This window comes from Hyperoodon ampullatus (genome assembly GCF_949752795.1).
Source record: "Hyperoodon ampullatus genome assembly, chromosome: 19".
NCBI lineage: Eukaryota > Metazoa > Chordata > Mammalia > Artiodactyla > Ziphiidae > Hyperoodon > Hyperoodon ampullatus.
In genome coordinates this window covers 52,549,735-52,571,283 of record NC_136932.1, presented here as the reverse complement: position 1 = coordinate 52,571,283, position 21,549 = coordinate 52,549,735, and the positions used below count along the sequence as shown (strand labels likewise).

Sequence of the window (21,549 nt, the reverse complement as noted above, 5' to 3'; positions counted from 1 at the left end):
TTAATATCTGTCATCCTATATAGATATAAAAAAGAAAAAATTTTTTTTTACTTGTGATAACAACTCTTTCGATTTACTCTCTTAACAACTTTCATATATGCCATACAACAGTGTCTCTTGTCTTTTTGATGATAGCCATTCTAACAGGTGTGAGGTAATACCTCCTTGTGATTTTGATTTTGATTTTCCTGATGATTAGTGATGTTGAGCACCTTTTCATGTACCTGTTGATCATTTGTATGTCTTTGGGAAAATGTCTATATTCAGTTCCTCTGTCCTTCTAAGAACCAGGTTGTTTGATTTTTCTTTTTCTTTGCTATTGTGTTGTATGAGTTCTTTATATATTTTGGATATTAACCCCTTATATATAATCTACAAATATTTTTTTCTCATTGTATAGGTTGCCTTTTCATTTTGTTGTTGATTTCCTTTGCTGTGCAGAAGCTTTGTAGCTCGATGTAGTCCTACTTTTTTGTCTTTGTTGCCTAGAATGAATGTGTGTTTGGGTTTGTGTGGTGTTTCTCAAATTTGCCTGATGATAAGATATCCCAGAATGCTATTTATTTGTTAACTGTGTATTTTTGGTTACTGAGAGAAATAGGAAGATAAGAGTATCTTGGCACAAAGATCTCCATTCTTTAAAATGGCATTTTAGAGCCCACATACTCTTTTTTTCTTAAACATGTTACATTTTATTTTATTATTTTATTTATTTATTTTTTTGGCTGCGTCAAGTCTTAGTTGTGGCACTCGGGATCTTCGTTGCAGCACATGGGATCTTTCGTTGCGGCATGTGGGCTTCTCTCTAGTTTTGGCACGTGGGCTCCAGAGCACGTGGGCTCAGTCGTTGTGGCATGCAGGCTCTGTAGTTTGGGGCACACAGGCTGTCCATTTGAGGTGCATGGGCTCAGTATCTGTGGCTTGCGGGCCTAGTAGCCCCATGGCATGTGGGATCCTATTTCCCTGACCAGGGATCGAACCGCGTTGCGCACATTGGAAGGCAGACTCTCAACCATTGGAGCACAAGGGAAGTCCCCGGAACCAACATATTCTTAAATGTAGCTACAAGGCAGCATCTGCATATGACAGCACCTTGCTGGTATTCTCTTAGTCTCACTGTTGACTTCCCTCCAGGTTTATTATTACCAGTAGCCAATGTATGTATGTGCAGAAAGAGTGCTCTTTGCTCATTACTTCTTTTTTTTAAAATTTATTTTACTGACGTATAGTTGCTTTACTATGTTGTGTTAGTTTCTGGTGTGCAGCAAAGTGATTCAGTTATGCATATAGATAATAGTTTCATGCTCATTACTTCTTGACTTGAACTGGATTCATGAGAATAAGGCACGAACAAAGGATAGCCAAACATGTTATTACCCTGCTTGATCGATCCATCTCTAGAGGAATGGTGGTCTCGGTTCTGGGAATGTGATTTTGGGTAGATGTATTATCAAGGACATTTCTGGCATGTAGGGACTAGATAATGTGCACTGCCCCTACTCCAGTTGCTCATTCTTTCTTTAGTTTACTTTTGTTTGCTTAATAATCTCAGCAGTGGGGGCTGCGTGGGACCAGGAAGGAGAAGAGAGATGGACTGAGACATTCGTGTTGTCTTTTTATTTCCTTTTTACCACATAGTGTACACATTTCCCTGGAAATAATATTTGTAAATAATGACTGCATTCCTGTACTAGCCTCTAAGCTTATTTAGTTCATAATACAGATGAATACATTCACAGTTGTATACTTTTAAAGTCTTCTTTAAATTATTGTTGTTAATCACTCAGTATTTTAACCACATAATAATTTAGGTAGAATTCATGGGGTTAGCCAGGGAAATCTGATCATTGATTATGAGAGAAAATGCATTCTGTATTCAAACAGTTCTTTCCACAAGGTATAGTTTGTGAGTGGGGAATGATTTCCTTGTTTCTTTTTTTTGTTTGTTTTTGGTTTTTTTTTTGCGTTACGCGGGCCTCTCACTGTTGTGGCCTCTCCCGTTGCGGAGCACAGGCTCTGGACGCGCAGGCCCAGCAGCCATGGCTCACGGGCCTAGCCGCTCCGCGGCATGTGGGATCTTCCCAGACCGGGGCACGAACCCGTGTCCCCTGCATCGGCAGGCGGACTCTCAACCACTGTGCCACCAGGGAAGCCCGGGTTAGGGTTTTGATTGATTTTGCTAGTCAGTCTTTGAATTTTCTAGGTAATTCCATGACATCATAGATTTGGACTGGATGAGTGAAGTAGGTCAGGCCTCAAATAAGTCACTTTCTTTGCTGGATATTACTGAGCTGAGAGAGAGCAAATAGTGTTTGTGTTAAAATATATATAACAAAATTTGCTGTTTTAACTATTTTCAAGTATACATTTAAGTGGCATTAATTACATTCACAGTGTTATGGAACTATTACTACTATCTTTATCTAAAATGTCTTCATCACCCCAAACAGAAATTCTGTGCTTATTAAGTGATAATAACGCCACCTACCCCCCCCACTTCAGCCACTTTCTGTCTCTATGAATTTGCCTATTCTAAATATTTCATATATGTGAAATCATACAATATTTGTCTTTTTGTGTATGGCTTATTTCCTTTGCATAATGTTTTCAAGATTCATCCATGTTGTATTATGTGTTACAACTTCATTTCTTTTTATGGCTGAATAATATCCCATTGTAACTAATAACTTTTAAAAGTGGTCAGTTTTATCTCAAACATCCTTCTCTGTAACATTTCTCTTACATTGTTGAAGTTTTTGTGTCTTGCTAAGTGTCGGATGTTGTAAATCGATGTGGCAAATCACCTTGAAAATATAAGATATCATGAATTCAGTGAAATTTTTGTTTTTCATTGTACCCCCTTTAAATTTGGGGGCATTGAAACAGTTCTATATATTCACCTGACCTAGTCCCAGCCCCATTTTCTAGTTTTAGAGATAAGGGTGGAGCTAGGAGCCACTGGGGATTTTGGCACGGTATCATGGTCTCAAAGTTTTTGCTGTCACTACTAGAACTCCCATTGGAAATCTGCTACCCCTCACAGATGGAATTAAGCTATTTGAATTGGGAAATGGGAACCTTCCCTTCTAGGCACATGAACAAGTCCTTTTCCCCTGCTGCTCCTTAACCATAGTTAATATGCATACTGGTTAATCCCATGCTGCTCTCTAGATGGAATTAGATTAGTGAACAGTAGGAGAATATTTAAGTCTTTAATCACTACCATGCAGCATAAAATTGTATTAGCTTAAGCAGAAAGGTCATAGCTTTGTTAGCTAAAATTTCCAAGCTTGATCATGTTCTTCTATCGTTATGTATAATACTGAGTTTTTAAAAAATTCTGAATATATTACATTTAATCTTGTTGCATTTAGCCTAGTGTCCCTGCCTAAGATGAATTTGATTCTATATTCTGCTACCTATTTTATTAGCCATTCCTTCCATCTTTGTCATTTACACAATTAACACACACGGCTTCTATGTCATAATCCAAATCACTGGTAAAAAGTGTTTAATAGTTATGATAAAATATAAAGTCCAGGTTGGCACTTCTTTATAGCCTTTTTTTCCAAAGAAGGTATAGAATTTTTAATCAACACTCTTTGTGTTTATAATTTTCAATCAGATTTGCATGACCCTAACTATAATTATTCAGTCCACAATTTACTATATTATCTAAAATGTGTTATTATGAGACCTTGTCAAATACTTTCCTAAATAAGTCAGCATGTTTATCTTAATTCTTATTAGTTAATTTGATCACTTTACCATTTTAAATTTCTGGAACATGATCTTTGTCGTAACATGGAAGCTAATTAACTTTTTGTAACTTCTAGGCTAGCTTTATAGTTAGGCATATGAGGAAATTGGTCTACTTCTTATGTGATCTCTTAAAGGGAAAGGTATATTTTTTTTAAAATTCACTTTTCAGCATTTATTTTATTTTATTTTCATTTTTGGCCACAGCGTGCTGCTTGCAGGATCTTAGTTCCCCACCAGGGTCTTAGTTCCCCATCAAACCCGGGCCCCCTGCAGTGGAAGCTCGGAGTCCTAACCACTGGACCGCCAGGAAATACCCATAAAAATTTACTTTTCTAGAGATTTGAATTGAGTCCTTTTTGAAAATAGTAGTAGAAAAATGTGAGAATTGATATATTCAATGATTAGATGATTGTTTCATTCACTTGAAAATAGTTATTTACTATATTATGGTAAAACAAAAGGTATGTCAAGTTGACCTTTTGCCAGTTCCTATAGACTGTTTATTTTTCCAAAACTAAACATTCATCACTTCCTTGTAAGAGAATCTGAAGCATAAGATTAATCCAAGTCTAAAATTAATTTTGCTACGATTTCTATATAAGATTCAAAATCATTTAAGTAAAAACAAGCAATATCTGTATAAATTTGATCTAAAATGCTCTACTTAAGGAGTAAACAAATGACTTATCTATTATAATAATCTTTAAAAATGTATTTTTCTAATATCATTTATATAAAAAGGAATAGTGAGTGCTGAAAAGCAGTACACAATCAGACAAAATCCCTGTCCCTCATGTGGCTTACATTTTTGTCAGGAGAGGCAAATAATAAGCAAAACATACAAAATGAAAAAATTGCCCATCTTTTAAAACTCTCAAATGACTGTACTTTGTATAATTTATTCTCTTCAGCTTTCCTTTAAGATAACATTAACAGAAGGGTGTATGTTATTAATTCTTTTGATCCTAAGGAGCAGAGAATCACTTAAGTTTCCTTAAATAAATGGTTGGTTATAAGGAATACAAGAAAATAGGAATCTTAGACTACTACTGTGTCTGGTTTTAACATTGAAATGGGCTCACATTCAGAAGAATGAAATGGAGTTCAGGAACTTCAAAATTGTCTAGGATCCTGTATAATTTAATAATTAATGTGTCCCATGAATTTACTCCTGATTTCTTACGGTTGATAGCATTTTAATGAAAAGTGAAAAGATGCAACGGGGAAGATTGCTGGTAGGTTGGTCAGAATGGGACTCTAGCTGCCAACAAACCTGGATGGTGGAGTGAAATGTCTATTTTCTTTTTTATTATTTTAATTAATTAATTTGGCTGCATCGGGTCTTAGTTGTGGCACATGGGGTCTTTCATTGCAGTGCTTGGGCTCTTTGTTGCAGAGCATGGGCTTCTCTCTAGTTGTGGCACAGGCTCCAGAGCACGCTGGCTCAGTAGTTGCAGCACGTGGGCTCTCTAGTTGTGGTGTATGGGCTCTAGAGCACGCCCCCTGCATTGGAAGGCAGATTCTTAACCACTGGACCACCAGGAAGGTCCCTGAATGTCTATTTTCTTAAGTGCACTCAATAATTCAAAAAATATTTGCTGTCTGTAATGTATGAGGCACTAAAGGATTTATTGCAGCATTTAAGATCTACCAAAAATGTAAAGAAATAAAGCAGAATAAAAGCATTTTCTATACAGATGAAATCCTCTGTACCTTTCTCCCCACAATGTTCATTTCCCCACAGAAATCATAATTGTTTTCCTAAAATTGATGTTTCAGAAAAGTGGTGTTTCCAAAAATTGGTGTTTTAAGCTTTTGAGTTGGAACAAGACAGGTGTTTTAAAGTGGGAAACAAAATTCAAAGCTGCTTTCTAACAGTAACTTAATAGGTTAAGGCACTAATTGTCTATTTTAAAAATCTTTTCTAAACAAACAAGGAGAACATTTGTGCTGAACAATCAGGTATAATCAGGTGTTTATTATTAGTTGATAGTGATAAACAGGTTCTAAGTAGAAGTTCTCCCATGTTTGTTTGTTTATCTTTAGTATGTTTTAATTGTGGTAAAATATTTATAATACAAAATTTACCATTTTAACTATTTTTAAGTACATGTTTCAGTGGCAATAATTTCATTCACCATGTTATGTTGTGTCCAGTCATCACCACTATCTATTTCCAAAGTTTTTCATCACTCCAAATAACATAAGGTTATTTTTCAGTCATAAAAATCCTGTTGATGGAGTTGGGTGACTCTCCATGACAGCTCTTTTTGTTGGTTCAGCTTTACAGGCGGTGTCAATTTTCCCTCCTGTTTTCTTTTTTTCCTGCACTGAAGCCAAAATGTTTATTTTCAATTTGTTACTCATTCATAAGACAATAGTGCACATTTTAGTGGGTCTTTTTCTTTTAATGAATTTTTTTGTGTGTGATATAGTTGATGTACATATATATATAAGTTTCAGGTGTACGAAATAGTGATTCACAATTTTTAAAGGTTTTATTCCATTTATAGTTATTATAAAATATTGGCTGTATTCTCTGTATTGTACAATATATCCTTGTAGCTTATTTATTTTATACATAGTAGTTTTCATCTCTTAATCCTTTACCCCTGTCTTGTCCCTCCCCTCTTCCTCCTCCCTGCTGGTAAACACTAGTTTGTTCTCCATATCTGTGAGTCTGTTTCTTTTTTGTTGTATTCACTACGTATTTGTTTGTTTGTTTGTTTTAGATTCCACATATGATATCATACCGTATTTGTCTTTCTCCGACTTGTTTCACTTAGCATAATACCCTCCAAGTCCATCCATGTTGTTGCAGATGGCAAAATTTCATTCTTTTTTATGACTGAGTAGTATTCCGTTGTGTATATGTATGTGTACACACACACACACCCCGCATCTTCTTTATGCATTCGTCTGTTAATGGATACTTAGGTTGCTTCTATATCTTGGCTATTGTAAATAATGCTATGAACATTGGGGTACATGTATCTTTTTGAATTAGTGTTTTTGTTTGGCAGTGTCAAATCTTTGGCACTTACATATCAGAAAGAGCATCTATAAACCAGCAGTGAAGTAATGGAAGTCATACTAGGGAGAGGTCTTGTGCAATTAGGTGCATGGCCCAGAAGTGGTGTCTGTCATTTCTATCCATAACCTTTTGGCCAGAAGTAGTCATACAGCCCTCTTCAGCTGCAAGAAGCATGAGGAAATGTCTCCATGCCTTATGTCCCCAAAGAAAGGAGAACTACCTTTGTGAGAGCATCAGAAGTCTTTCCTACAAATATCTAGGCCCAGTATTCTCATGCTTTATGCTCTCAGATTCCTTTTGAAGTTACCGCTTAGAATTATCTTCTCGTTATCTTACTTCCATGTTACCTTAGTTCAGTGATGTCCTCTAGAAAGGAACATAGAAACATTATTAATATTGAAACATTCAATCGATATCAAAATGTAATGATTAGTTGGAGATGAAGTGGAAAAGATTGCATGTATATGGGAGTATTAGTATAAGTTCATGATGTGTTTTACTTTCCTAGATCTGTCCACTGAAAAGTTTGAGAAACAGTCACTAATACCCAAGCAATAAGCACCACTAGTATCCTGATTGTGATCTCTAAATACAGCTTCCCATTTGAAAGAACAAGGCTGTTTGGAAAAATGTCTGATTCTAGGTCTGGGTCAGGGAATTTATAAAGCGAGCTTAGAACATCTTGTCATACCAGAAAGTAAGGAAGATGTAAGACACTACTTAGAGTCATATAGAAGGGATTCAGGAGCCAATTCGAAGAGTCTCCCTCCACAAAGGGATGGGCAAAAATGGGGAAATTGATCATCACTAAGGATAATTGTAAGGAGATTGAAACATATCAAATATATTTTTTAAAATACCCCTTTTGGGACTTCCCTGGTAGCGCAGTGGTTAAGAATCCGTCTGCCCATGCAGGGGACACGGGTTCGATCCCTGGTCTAGGAAGGTCCCACATGCCACAGAGCAACTAAGCCCGTGCGCTACAACTACTGAGCTTGCGCTCTAGAGCCAGCGAGCCACAACTACTGAAGCCCACGCGCCTACAGCCCCTGCTTCTCAGCGAGAGATGCCACCGCAATGAGAAGCCCGTGCACCACAACGAAGAGTAGTCCCCACTCGCCACAACTAGAGAAAGCCCGCGTGTGCCGCAATGAAGACCCAACACAGCCAAAATAAAAAAATAAAAATACTCCTTTTGGACACAGGTTTCCAAGACCACCCCCAGATTCATGATTAACAGGAAGGGCTCCCAGGACTGAACATATAGTCATACACACTATTGTGATTTATTATAGCAAAAGGATACAAAGCAAAGTCAGCAGAGGAAAGGAATATGGGGCAAAGTCTGGAGGAGACCAGGTGCAACCTTCTAAGAGTCCTCTTCCAGTGGAGTTGCACAGGATGTACTTAGTTTCTCTAGCAATAAGTTGTGACAGCAGGTGTGAAATGTTGTCTACTAGAGAAGCTCTTTAGAGAAACTCAGTGCTCAAGGCTTTTATTGGAGCTGGTCACCTGGGTACCTTCTACCTATCACATACCAAAATTCCAACTTCCAAAAGAAAACAGGTGTTGAGTATAAGCCACATTGTTCTTTGTTTTTGTTATAAATTTATTTATTTTATTTACTTATTTTTGGCTGCGTTGGGTCTTTGTTGCTGCGCGCCGGCTTTCTCTAGTTGTGGCGAGCGGGGGCTACTCTTCATTGTGGTGTGTGACCTTTTCATTGCAGTGGCTTCTTTTGTTGCAGAGCATGGGCTCTAGGTCGCATGGGCTTCAGTAGTTGCAGCACGTGGGCTCAGTAGTTGTGGCTCGCAGACTCTAAAGTACAGGCTCAGTAGTTGTGACACACAAGCTTAGTTGCTCTGTGGCATGTGGGATCTTCCGGGACCAGGGCTCAAACCCATGTCCCCTGCATTGGCAGGAGGATTCTTAACCACTACGCCACCAGGGAAGCCCTGCCACATTGTTTTTATAAACAGTTTAGGTAGTTAACCACATTTAACATTTAGGGAATGGTGGAAATCTTCCCAAAATCCAAGTTCACAGATATCAGTCAAGGGCCAAACTTTGAAGAAGACCTAAGGATAGCAGTCTGAGGTCTTCTATATTTTCTTTTTTCTGCACAGATACCTTTGAAAGATGATGGGAAACCAACTCATATTTTAAAAACTGATTAATGAAGGAAAAGAATCAAACATTTATTCTGGCTCTTCTATACAAAGTGCATCTCAGGGTAACCAAATAGTAGATTAGGAGAATTTTCTCTTTATCGAAATATTTCAGCCAATAAACAAAAGAATTACCAGCCTTTTGTAACCTTTAATGAATTTGTGAATCTAGGCAGTGATCATTAATGGCTATTAATATCACAAAAAGAGAGATAAGCAGTCATTATGTGCCTCCTGATGGAGATACAGTAGCACCAACTGGGAGATGGTTCTTGCCAAAAAATATAATTTAAAAGTGATCAATTCTTTGGATTTAACTCCCAATTTACAGGAAATACAGAGGATAGACAATACAATAATCAAAATGCAGACTTTGGAAAACTCCACAGGACAAACATCTTGCTTTCTTCAGCAAATAAATTGTGATGAAAAAGAGAGGGAGTGAGAAGAAGAGGGAGAGAGAAAGAAAACCTACAGCTCGAGAGAGTTAAGAGACTAGCAACCAATTATATATTTTAGATCCCAAGTTGAGCAAACAAGTTGAAAAAAAAAATAAGACAGTTGGAGAAATTTGAATACTGACTAGATACTTGATGATACTAAGGAATTTTTGTTAGTGTTTGTCTTAGTCCACTTAGGCTGCTGTAACAGAACACCATATTCTGGATGGCTTATAAACAGAATTTTATTTCCCACAGTTCTGGAGGCTGAGAAGTCCAAGATTAAGGTGCCCGCAGATTCAGTGTCTGGTGAGGGCCCACTTCCTGGTCATAGATGGCCATCTTTTTGCTGTGTCTGCCCATGGCAGAAGGGGCAAAGGAGCTTATTAGGCCTCTTTTATAAGAGCACTGATCCCATTCATGAGGGCTCTGCCCTTGTGACCTAATCACCTCCCAAAAGTCCATCTCACACTGGGTTTCAACATACGAATTTTGCTAAGACAGGTTTTTTTTAGTTGTGATAATGATATTATGATTATATTTTAAAAGTATCTTGTAGAGATAGACAATAAAATATTCACATATCAAATTAAGAATAAACTGTATATCAGGTTTTTAAACTTTATTTTTAAATTTTTTTTATGGAAATAGAGTTGATTTACAATGTTGTGTTAGTTTCTGATATACAGCAACGTGATTCTATACACACACACACACACACACACACACACTATTTTATATCCTTTTACAGGATGTTGAATATAGTTCCCTGTGCTATACAGTAGGACCTTGTTGTTTATCCATATTCTATATATAATAGTTTGCACCTGCTAATCCCCAAATCCCAATCCATCCCTTCTCCACCTCATCCCCCCTCCTGGCAACCACAGGTCTGTTCTCCATGCCTGTGGGTATGTTTCTGTTTCATAAATAAGTTCATTTGTGTCATGTTTATTTTTAAAATTTATTTTTTGGCCACACCACGAGGCTTGTGGGAGATTGAACTTGGGCCCTCATCAGTGAAAGCACAGAGTCCTAACCACTGGACCGCCAGGGAATTCCCTGTGTCATATTTTAGATTCTACATATAAGTGATATCATGGTCTGGAACGCTTCACGAATTTGCGTGTCATCCTGGCACAGGGGCCATGGTTATCTTCTCTGTAACATTTCAGTTTTAGTGTATGCGCTAACTGAAGTGAGCACTAGCAGGTCTTTTTTTTTTTTTTTTTAAAGCACAAAGTGTTTGTTGTTGTTTAGACATTTCTAGAAAAATCAGTTCTATTTATTTATTTATTTGGCTGCGTCGGGTCTTAGTTGTGGCACTCGGGACCTTTGTTGTGGCAATGTGGGCTTCTCTCTAGTTGTGGTGTGCAGGTTTTCTCTTCTCTAGTCGTGGCGCACAGGCTCCAAGGCATGTGGGCTCTGTAGTTTACGGCACACGGGCTCTAATTGAGGTGCGTGAGCTCAGTAGTTGTGGCACGCGGGCTTAGTTGTCCCGCGGCATGTGGGATCTTAGTTCGCCGACCAGGGATTGAACCCACGTCCCCTGCACTGGAGGCGGATTCTTTACCACTGGACCACCAGAGAAGTCCCTATTCTTCTTTCTTTTTAATAGCTAAAGAAGATTATTAGAGGGATTTTAAAATAAAGATCTTATAACAAATTATAGTAATAAGTTAACACTTATGTGCCTTTTAAAAAGTAGCATCAAAATATCCTTGCCAGGCTTCCCTGGTGGTGCAGTGGTTGAGAGTCCGCCTGCCGGTGCAGGGGACATGGGTTCATGCCCCGGTCCGGGAAGATCCCACATGCCATGGAGCGGCTAGGCCCGTGAGCCATGGCCGCTGAGCGTGAGCGTCTGGAGCCTGTGCTCCGCAATGGGAGAGGCCACAACAGTGAGAGGCCTGCGTACCGAAAAAAAAATATATATATATATATATCCTTGCCTATTCTGTGCACAATGCCTCTCTTCAATCCTAAAAACAGAGTGAATAGTAATGAGCATGGCACTTAATATTTCATTAATGTTAAATCATTGTCAGTTATAAGGTGACTGTTGATTAAAAATAACTTTTTGAGGGTGAAAAAAGATATTACACATTTGATGTTAGATGCATGATTTCTGACACATTAATAAAAGGTGGAAAATGCATACATCTTAGAATTCAGGAGATGTGATTTTCCCAGGCCTCCTTTCATCATCTGTTATATGAACTTTTGAACTTGGTGGTTTTAGAAAGTTATTGCTGTTGTTATATTTTGGGAGTGAGGGACCAGTATATTCCAGCATTCCAACCAGGTGAATTCAAAACAAAATCTTCTACATTTTACAAATACTTGCAAAATTGAAAATGATATCTTACCCAAAATTTCTTTCTCAAGTTTACTGTTACTACTTTGCTCTCTTTGTACTAAAGTCAGTGATCAAAAGTGAAAAGACCACATTATCAAGTTAAAGTGGAGAGAAAGGGATGTCAAAAACAGTGTCTGTAGATTGGGTTTGTGATAGTTTGAAATTTCTTAATCTTCAATATATTTCACCAAAATGGTATACATCTTGCTGGTGATGTCTTTCATTTCATATAATACTAGAGAATGTATATAATTGTACTATAGAACTGTGAAGTGGTTAAGAGTTCAGTTTCAGGAACCTAGGTTTGAATCTTGACCCTGCAGCTTCATTGATGTATGGCTTTGGACAAGTTACTTAGATCTCCTTGGGCTCTAGTTTTCCTCAGCCATAAAATGGGGACACCAGTAATGTCTTCCTCATGGAATCATCTTGAGGCTTAATACTGGTAAAGCACTTACAACAATAGTTATATGCCATGTAATAACCATTTAAGTGTGTTAGCTATTGTTTTTATAATAATAATAATATCAATGGAGTTGATGTTGGGTTAAACACTATAGTGCTATGATTAATTTCTTGCTGACTGGCAGTGTACAGACTGAGATACATAGTATAGTATCTTAGTATACAACAGTATACTTCCAATTTCTCTGTCCCATCTTTTGCGCTGTTGTCATGTGTTTTACATATGCTATAAGCAAATTAAAATTTTACTATTATTCCATTAGCCAGCCAGTTGTCTTTTAGAGCAATTAAAAATTAGAAAACAAGTAAATTTTATATTTACCTTCATTTATGCTATTTCCTACTCTTATTTCTTTGTGTAGATACATTTATCTGTTTGATATCATATTTCCATCAGCCTGAGGTACTACTTTCTTTTGCCCTTTTATGTATTGCACGTTCGTTGGTAATGACTTCTCTGTTTTTTGTTTGTTTTTTTAAATATTTATTTATTTGGCTGCATTGGGTCTTAGTTGCGGCATGTGGGATCTTTGTTGCAGTGTGCGGGATCTTCAGTTGTGGCATGCAGGATCTCTTAGTTGCGGCATGCAAACTCTTAGTTGCAGCATGTGGGATCTAGTTTCCTGACCAGGGATGGAACCCGGGCCCCCTGCATTAGGAGCGTAGAGTCTTAGCCACTGGACCACCAGGGAAGTCCCATGACTTCTCTATTTTCATTTTCCTGAAAAAGTCTGTTTTTCAAAGATATTTTCATTGGGTATAGGAGTCTCAGTTTGTTTTTTTTTTCTTTAGTGCTTTAAACATGTCATTGCACTCTTTTCTAGCTTATGTAGTTTTTGATGAGAAATGTTTCTCTCATTGTAATGCGTCTTTTTTCCTCTGGCAGCCTTAAAGATTTTCTTTTTATCTTTTGTTTTGAATAGTTTGGGTATGGTTTGTCTAGTTGGCTTTGGGGGATTAAAAGTATGATTTACCCTACCTGTTCTCTGAACAACTTATATCTGTGGTTTTGTGTCTTTATTAGTTTTGGAAGATCCTCAGCCTTTATCTCTTCAGATATTTCTTCTGACCCATTCTCTTTTACTTCTTGGATTTCAGTTACATGTATGTTAAATCATTTGATATTTTCTCACAGCTCTTGGATTTTCTGTTTTGTTCCCTCCCATCCCCACATTTTTTTTCCCTCTGTGTTTCATTTGGATAATCTCTAACTTGAGTCTGTTGAGTTTACTATTGAGCCATTCCAAAGCTTTATTGAACTCTATTCCCATGTTTTTCCTTTGTCAGTATGTGAGGTTTTGGGTGTTGTTCTCTGCTTCCTTGTGTGACTTATAATTTGTGGTGGAAAGATAGATGTTTTATATAGGACAGTAGAGACTGAGCTAAATAGTATTTATGCCTGGCTAGATCTTTAGCACAAGTAGTTGTCAGTCTAGTCTGTAGTTGAGCTGGTTTTTTGTGTTGCTATGGCTACTCACAGTGCACTACAGGCTTCAAATTCCAGACTAGGGTTACCTTTTTTAGGGTAGAGTCCTGTTTGCCAGAGGACATTTCTAATGTCTGCTCTATCTTTAACTTTTCTTTCTTTTTTCTTTTTTTTTTTGTGGTATGCGGGCCTCTCACTGTCGTGGCCTCTCCCGTTGCGGAGCACAGGCTCCGGACGCGCAGGCCCAGCGGCCATGGCTCACGGGCCTAGCCGCTCCACGGCATGCGGGATCTTCCCGGACCGGGACACGAACCCGTGTCTCCTGCATCGGCAGGTGGACTCGCAACCACTGCGCCACCAGGGAAGCCCCTCTATCTTTAACTTTTGATTTTATTTTCTCTTTGTTACTGTACCACAGAGAAGATCTCTCTCCGTACTCTTCCCTCTCCTTCGGCAGTAGACTGCTGTTATTTATTCCTCAGTGTTTGCTAGCACAGTGGCGGAGGTGCGTGAGGGGTACCAGGGGCGGGGGGACATTCTCTGTTGTCCTATTTCTGTCTCAGTTCTAGGGGGTCATTATGTCTCTGGATCTTGGAGAGCAAGACTTTCTCAGTGATTCTGCCTTTTCCCCAATGGTAGGGGATTTTTAAAGGTCTGGGACTTTAAAAATCAGGGATAGAGGGGGTTTTCTGTTACCTTCCTCTGGTTATGCAGGGGCTAACTAAAAATAGTTATTCTATGAAGTATACTTCTTATGTTCTTTTTATGTTTTATATATTCTGATTTGGGGCCATCTCCCTATGCTAGTTTTTGCTCTCAGTGGCACTAAACACACAGTTTCTGGCATCAGTTGTCAGAGTATTATTAAATATATTTATAAATATCATTTAATGAACATGTATTTTCATATGTTGACCATTTAAGTTTTATTCCTTGAATTATCTTTAATCGTGTATTTCAATGACAAATTCTGCATGGCAGATACTAGGTATTTATTATACCAGTTTATAATAAACTGGTATAATAAATACCAGTTTATTATAAAGGATATAACTCAGAAACAGCCAAATGCAAAAAGATGCATGGGATGGCGGGGGGCAGTTAGGAGGGCGATGGTGCACAGTATTTTCTTGTCCTTTCTGGATGTTCTAACCTTCTTGCACCTTGATGTGTTCACCAACAAACCCGTAGTTTAGGGGTTCTTATAGAAGTTCCATTACATAGGCGTGAATGATTAAGTCACTTGCCATTGGTGATTAGCTCAATCTTCAGCTCCTCTCCCTTTCCCTGACTGTGGGAAGTGGGGCTGAAAGTTCTAACCCTCTAATCACATCATTAGCTCCTCTGACTACCAGCTCCCATTCTGAAGCTTTGTAAGGACTCACCAAGAGTCACCTTATTAGCATAAATTCAGGTATGGTTTAAAGGGGTATTATCAATAACAAAAGATGCTCCTTTCACCTGTATCACTCTGGGAATTCCGAAGATTTTAGAAGCTCTTGTGTCAGGAACCTGGAGGAAGACCAAATATATGTTTGTTGTATCGCACTGTCACACTAGGCACTCAACACAGAATTGTTGAATAAATGAATTTATGTGATGCTGTTACTGTCCCTTTCTTATGTAGCTTTTCTTCTTTATTTCTGATCACCGTAATACTCAGTTCTAAGAGTATAAAAATGTCTTTCTGTATTTTCTTCTTTTTTTTACTTAAAATTTGAATATGTTTGACATATAACATTGTATAAATTTAAGGTGTACAACATGTTAATTAGGTACATTTACATATTGCAGTATAATTGCCACTGTATTTCTGAACATTCACTTAGAGAATGTTGATCTTTCAAATCAAAATTATGTATTTATGTTTAACAGAGGTTGAAGGAAGTTGCCTAATTGCATGAAATCCTTATCACATTGGGACTATTGAAGGGGAGGAACTTATCTTTTTGGACCTTGATGAGGACTCCCAAGAGAAAGAAAATTCAGTGTGTGAGCCAGTGATATATGTACTTTAGGATAAGTATAGTATATTCTTGGCTGAGTGCCATAACAAGGTGTAAGGGAGGAAGAAGAGGGAGAAACAACATCATTGCACTAAAATTTACCAGGACCTTGTTTGGAGATGGAGATAAGATTTGTTAAAGGTGATATCAGCCTCACATTCCTGGACAACTGAAATGTCTATAGTTGACTGTATCATTCATTTTCTCCTAGGTGATTTATTGTTCTTTTGGTGGAACATCCAAAGGACTGCACTTCAATAACTTAATAGTTGGACTTGTCCTTCTTACAAGAGGCAGAGATGAAGAGAAAGCAAAATGTGAGTACTTTTATTATCTCAAAATGTTAAAATACTACATCTGTGTACAGAATAATCTACCTCAAAATTTTGATGACAGTCAAAGGATTTGAAGTGATGTTCCTCCAAAGAAGATATACAAGTAGCCAGTAAGCACTTGAAAAAATGTTAAACATAAGTAGTTATTTGGGAAGTATAAATCCAAATTACAATTAGATACCACCTAAGTGTAAGATAGATAATGAAGCCACTTTGGAAAACTGGCAGTTTCTCAAACTGTTAATCACTGAGTTTTCATATGATCCCACAATTTCATTCCTAGGTATATACCCAAGAAAACTGAAAACATATATTCATTAAAAAAAAAATGTTCCTAACAGCACTGTTCATAATGGTTACAAAATGGTAACAACCCTAATGCCCATCAACTGATGCATTCAGCATAAACAAAACGTGATATAACCAACAATAGAATATTACTCAACAATAAGAAGGAATAAAGTACTGTGTAAGAGCGGAAAAAATTACCCTTCTAGGTTCTTTGGCTGATCTAATAATTAAGTTGATATAAGACAGATTAACAGGAGAAAACCAAACAAATTTTGTATGTACGTACAGGAGCCCCATAAAAATATGAGACCCAAAGGGCAGCCAGGTAATTGAGGCTTATATAACATTCTGAGCTAAGGAAAGGGATAGGGATCTGAGGGTACAAGAGGAAGGGAGTCCATTCACAGGAAGGCAGAGAAGTTTGGAGAACAAAGGTTGCCCTGTTATACTAGTTTCTTAGGTAAAAAAGTATCTCTGATAATAACTCTCTTTCTGGTATAGGCCTTTTTTCCAATGTAAATTTAGGCTGTTGATGGGGAGGTAATGAGCTTTTCTGAATCTGCTGGGTTTTGATTGCCTTTAAGCTCAAATAATTGTCAAGCCAAAGTGACGTATTTGGGGGCAACAAATTCTGCTCTCCTCCAACAGATACATGCTACAACATAGATGAACCTGAAAACGTTATGCTAAGTGATAAATGCCAGTCAAAATAGACCACACATTATGTGGTTCCAATCATATGACATGTCCAGATTAGGCAAATTTATAGAGACAGAATATAGATTACTGGTTGCCAGAGGCTAGGGGGAAAGGGAAATAGAGAGCTTACTGCCAATGAGTATGGGGTTTCTTTTGGGTGAAAATGTTCTGTAATTAGGTAGTGGTGATGATTGCACAGCTGTGTAAATATATTAAAAAACACTGAATTGTACACTTTAAAAGAGTTAATTTTATGGAACGTGCCTTACATCTCAGTAAAGCTGTTATTTAAAAAATAATTCTGAAGACATAGATTTAGCAATCTATTCTTGCCTTACTTCACAAATACAACCAGAAGTTCACTTGATAATACTTTATACAAATTCTTGGTAAAAGGTTTAATTATTTTTAATGGTTTTACTTTTAACTTCAGAGATGAATTTTATTAGGTGAATTATGTAAGCCCAGAAGAGGATGGCACCTTTAAGTTCTACTAAGCAGGGAAATTTTTTTTTTTTTTTACATCTTTATTGGAGTATAATTGCTTTACAGTGGTGTGTTAGTTTCTGCTTTATAACAAAGTGAATCAGTTATACATATACATATGCATATGTTCCCATATCTCTTCCCTTTTGCGTCTCCCTCCCTCCCACCCTCCCTATCCCACCCCTCTAGGTGGTCACAAAGCACCAAGCTGATCTCCCTGTGCTATGTAAGCAGGGAAATTTTATATTACAATGAGACGGCATCATATACCCTCTAAATGTGAAAGGGAAGACAACCTTAGTTGATCATTCATTGTCCATCTGTGTTTCCTAGGATATGCATTTATTTACTTAATTTTTAATTCATTCATTTAATTACTTATAATGTCTTATGTTTCCTCATTCTTTTCTTTGAGCTCCCCCAAGGCAAATCTGCTCTTAACAAGAATATTAGTAAACAATGTAAATTTTATTGAAAAATTTCCAGGGGAGATGAGAGGGAAATGTCAGATGACAGTTAAAATTTAAGTGACAACATGGGAGGAGTCAGCTAGAATTGCTCTATCCCTTACACTCTGACCCCAGTGTCTGGCACATAGTAGGAATTCAGTAGTATAATTTGACTATTATCAAATAGGGTAGTATAATTTGACTATTATCAAATTCAGTAGTATAATTTGACTATTATCATAATTAATGATTCTCAGAGCAAAACATGGGAGAAAGACCAAGACCAAAAGCTAGCTTGACCAATTACTATATGTATGACTCTGGGCCTCTTCCTTGAAATTCTGAGCCCCTGTTTTTCATCAATACAAGGATGAAAGTAACATCCACCAAAAACTTTCATTGTAAAACTCAGAAGAAAAAATGTATGTAAAGCACCTGGCAAGTATCAAAAACTAGTGGGCAATCAATAAATTGTTAACTTTTACTGTTTTCTCAAAGTGATTGTTTATATACACACATATGTACCTACAGTTAAACGTGTGAAAAACATTGAGGCCAAAATAAACTTTCAAAGAAGAAAAAAAAAGCAGAAGAATTTCCAGGGGAAGTTTAAGAAGGTGTTGATACTAAAGAGTATGACCTTTTGCTCTAAAAATCCCTAGAATTTTACCCTTGCCCACTGGATGCTGGTCTTTCTCTCTTCTTTCTTCCTTTTCTAAGCTGTCCTCTTACTGCTTCTAAATCTCTCAGAATCTTCTTTCTCACTTCTGAATTTAGACTGTTGTTCTTCAGCTGTTTCCTTTTTTACAGTTTTGTTGAGGTATAATTGATATACAATAAAATGTACATATTTAAAGAGTGTACAGTTTGATGTTTTCAGACATGTATATATCCACATTATCACAATCAAGATAATGAACATATCCCTAAACCCAATTTTATGTATTGGAATTTAACTGAGATCCTGATTTTTTCAAATTAACATCCCTCTACCAACAAACACATACTCTGGCTTCAGGTAGCCAATAAATAAAAGTAACCAATTTGAGGGTCATAAACACATATATTTAAAATTTTAAATCATTTTTATTATACAATTGTATTAGTTTCCTAGGGCAGCTGTAGCAAAGTACCACAAACTGGGTGGCTCAAAACAACAGAAATGTATTATCTCACAGTCTGGAGGCTAGAAGTCCAAAATTAAGATGTTAGCAGGGCCTTACTCCCTCTGAAATCTACACGGAAGAATCCTTCTTTTTACCTAACTTGTGGTGGTAGCCCTCAATCCTTGGTATTCCTTGGCTTGCAGTTGCATCACTCCAATCTCTTTCCATCTCATCATATGGCTTTCTTCCCACTGTTTCTGTCTTGTCTTCTTATAATTAATCATATTGGGTTACGACCCACCCTAATGACCTCATCTTAACTTGATTATATCTGCAGAGACCCTGTTTCAAATAAGGTCACAATCATGGGTACTGAGGTTAAGACTTCAACATCTTTTGGAGCGGGGGAATATAATTTAACCCATAACAGATGGTTCAGAGGCTTCTAGCAAGTATTCCCCTTAAGAGAATCAGCCATGGCATGTGGGAGGGCAGGCAATGGAACCCACTAGGCCTTCAGAGGGATGGAATGTCTCTTCTATCTTTCTATCTCCTGTCTTTACAAATAAGGTCATATTCTCAGGTACTTGGAGGTTAGGATTTCAGCATGTCTTTTGCGGGGATGCAGTTCAACTCAAAACAGGACTATTTCAAACATACATGTAGTATGTACTTCCACCCAGCTTTATTATTTCTTACCATTGTGTCATATTTGTCCCAGATCTTGTTTTTTAAGAAATAAAAGATTATAGCCAAGGTGAGGCTCTTTCTCAGTATCCCTCCATGTTCCCATCCACATTCTTCCCTTGACAGATGTAACCACTCTCATGAAATTGGTGATCTTTCATTCCTCATGCAGGTCTTTATACATTTATGACATTTGTATGTATCCTTAAACATATCTTCAACTGTTTTACAGGTTTAAAACTTTTAAAATAAATTGTATACTATACAGGTTTTGCAATTTGCTTTTCCCCCTGAATATTACTGATATTTACCCATGTTGAAACACTTAGTTCCTTTATTCTAACTGCTATATAGTATTTCATTGTGTGTGTGTGTCTCAGGTTACCTATTTTTTTTGTTGATAGACATTTATCTTTTCTCTCCTAAATTTTGCTCTTACAAAGAATACTTCAGTGTATGTTGTACCTCATGCATGTATGTATGAGAGTTTCTCACAAGTGGAGGTGGAGTTGCCTAGAAATTGAATTTCTAGCATAAATATTCATCTTTCCTAGATTTTGGCAAGGTGCTCTCCAAAGTGTTGCAGTAATCTGTACTCACTAACAGTATATAAGAGTTCCTGTTTATCCCAGTTTATTGCTAACACTTGGTATTGTCACACCTAAACATTTTTGCAAATTTGGTATTTGAAAAGATACCACATTCCTGTTTTAATTAGCATTTTTTAAGGAATAAATTAAATTATATATTTATAACGTGCTTGGCACTAGTAATCACTCAATAATTGTTACCTGTCTCTTCCCTCCCTACTTCCACCAGAGTACATTTAATCTATGATAAAATTGCTTTATTCTTTCTTTCTCCTAGACATTTTTAGTCTTTTTGCAAGTGAATCCGGGAGCTATGTTATACGGGAAGAAATGGAAAGAATGCTCCATGTGGTGGATGGTAAAGTCCCAGATACACTCAGGAAGTGTTTCTTAGAGGTATAGTTAAAGATTTACATTTCATCCCTCCCTGTGGACAAAGTATTAACTCTTAGTTGTATAATGAATTTAGCTGTGATGAATAGATGTTTATGTGTAGCATATTCTTGACATTTTTCTATTTAATGGTTGATGCTTTAACAATTTGTGTGCTATGCTCAAAGGTCCATGACACTTACTACTGCTGTGTTTGTGAATCTGAAAATTCCCAATTCCCAATAAAGGCAACTGTCTATACTTAACGGTATACTGAAACATACTCCCCCACTGTCACACCAGCACACATACAGACACACACACAGGTGATCCTGCAGAAACAGCATTGCTTAGGTTGTGGTGCTCATTGCTTTCCATCATGAGCATGTAGATATATCACTCATTGGCCTTGAGCCATAGGTGACTTCTGTGATCCATCAATGCCTATTTTATCATTTATTTTACTTAATTGATTTGCATAGTGAAGTATTTGGGTTTTAAAATTTTGTCATTTTCCTGTTTTCATAAATAATATATTTTCATTGTAAAAAACTTTAACAACAGAAAATGTGTATCTTTAACAGAGAAAATTCTTTTGTTTCTTTTCAGAGGTCTGCTAATATGGGGAAAGTCCCAAGAGATGGCAGAGTAAAGTCCTTTTACAAGTTTCTGATTCTTTCCTGCAGCACTCAGTGCTGTATGATTTCTTATGGGTGGCTATTTGACCCACTTCCATTTCACTTTCACTGGTCTTGGTTTTATTCAGAGAGTTTTAATTCAATTTAGTTTAATCACCTTCCTAACTATATAAGCATTGATTGTTAATACCCCAGCCATATGTGGTTCTTTTTTTTTAAATATAAATTTATCTTATTTA

The 21,549-nt window shown here is 37.1% G+C and overlaps 1 protein-coding gene across 1 annotated transcript in view; it reads left to right on the top strand.

The window, feature by feature from the left end:
* Nucleotides 1-21,549, top strand: part of USP32 (ubiquitin specific peptidase 32) — a gene marked incomplete at its 5' end in the record, with an annotated part of 208,328 nt that overhangs the window by 92,545 nt on the left and 94,234 nt on the right. Inside the window, 2 exons of the mRNA XM_079726437.1 lie at nucleotides 15,869-15,974; nucleotides 20,578-20,696. Coding sequence (XP_079582563.1) covers nucleotides 15,869-15,974; nucleotides 20,578-20,696 — 225 coding nt within the window. The remainder of the gene's footprint in view (nucleotides 1-15,868; nucleotides 15,975-20,577; nucleotides 20,697-21,549) is intronic.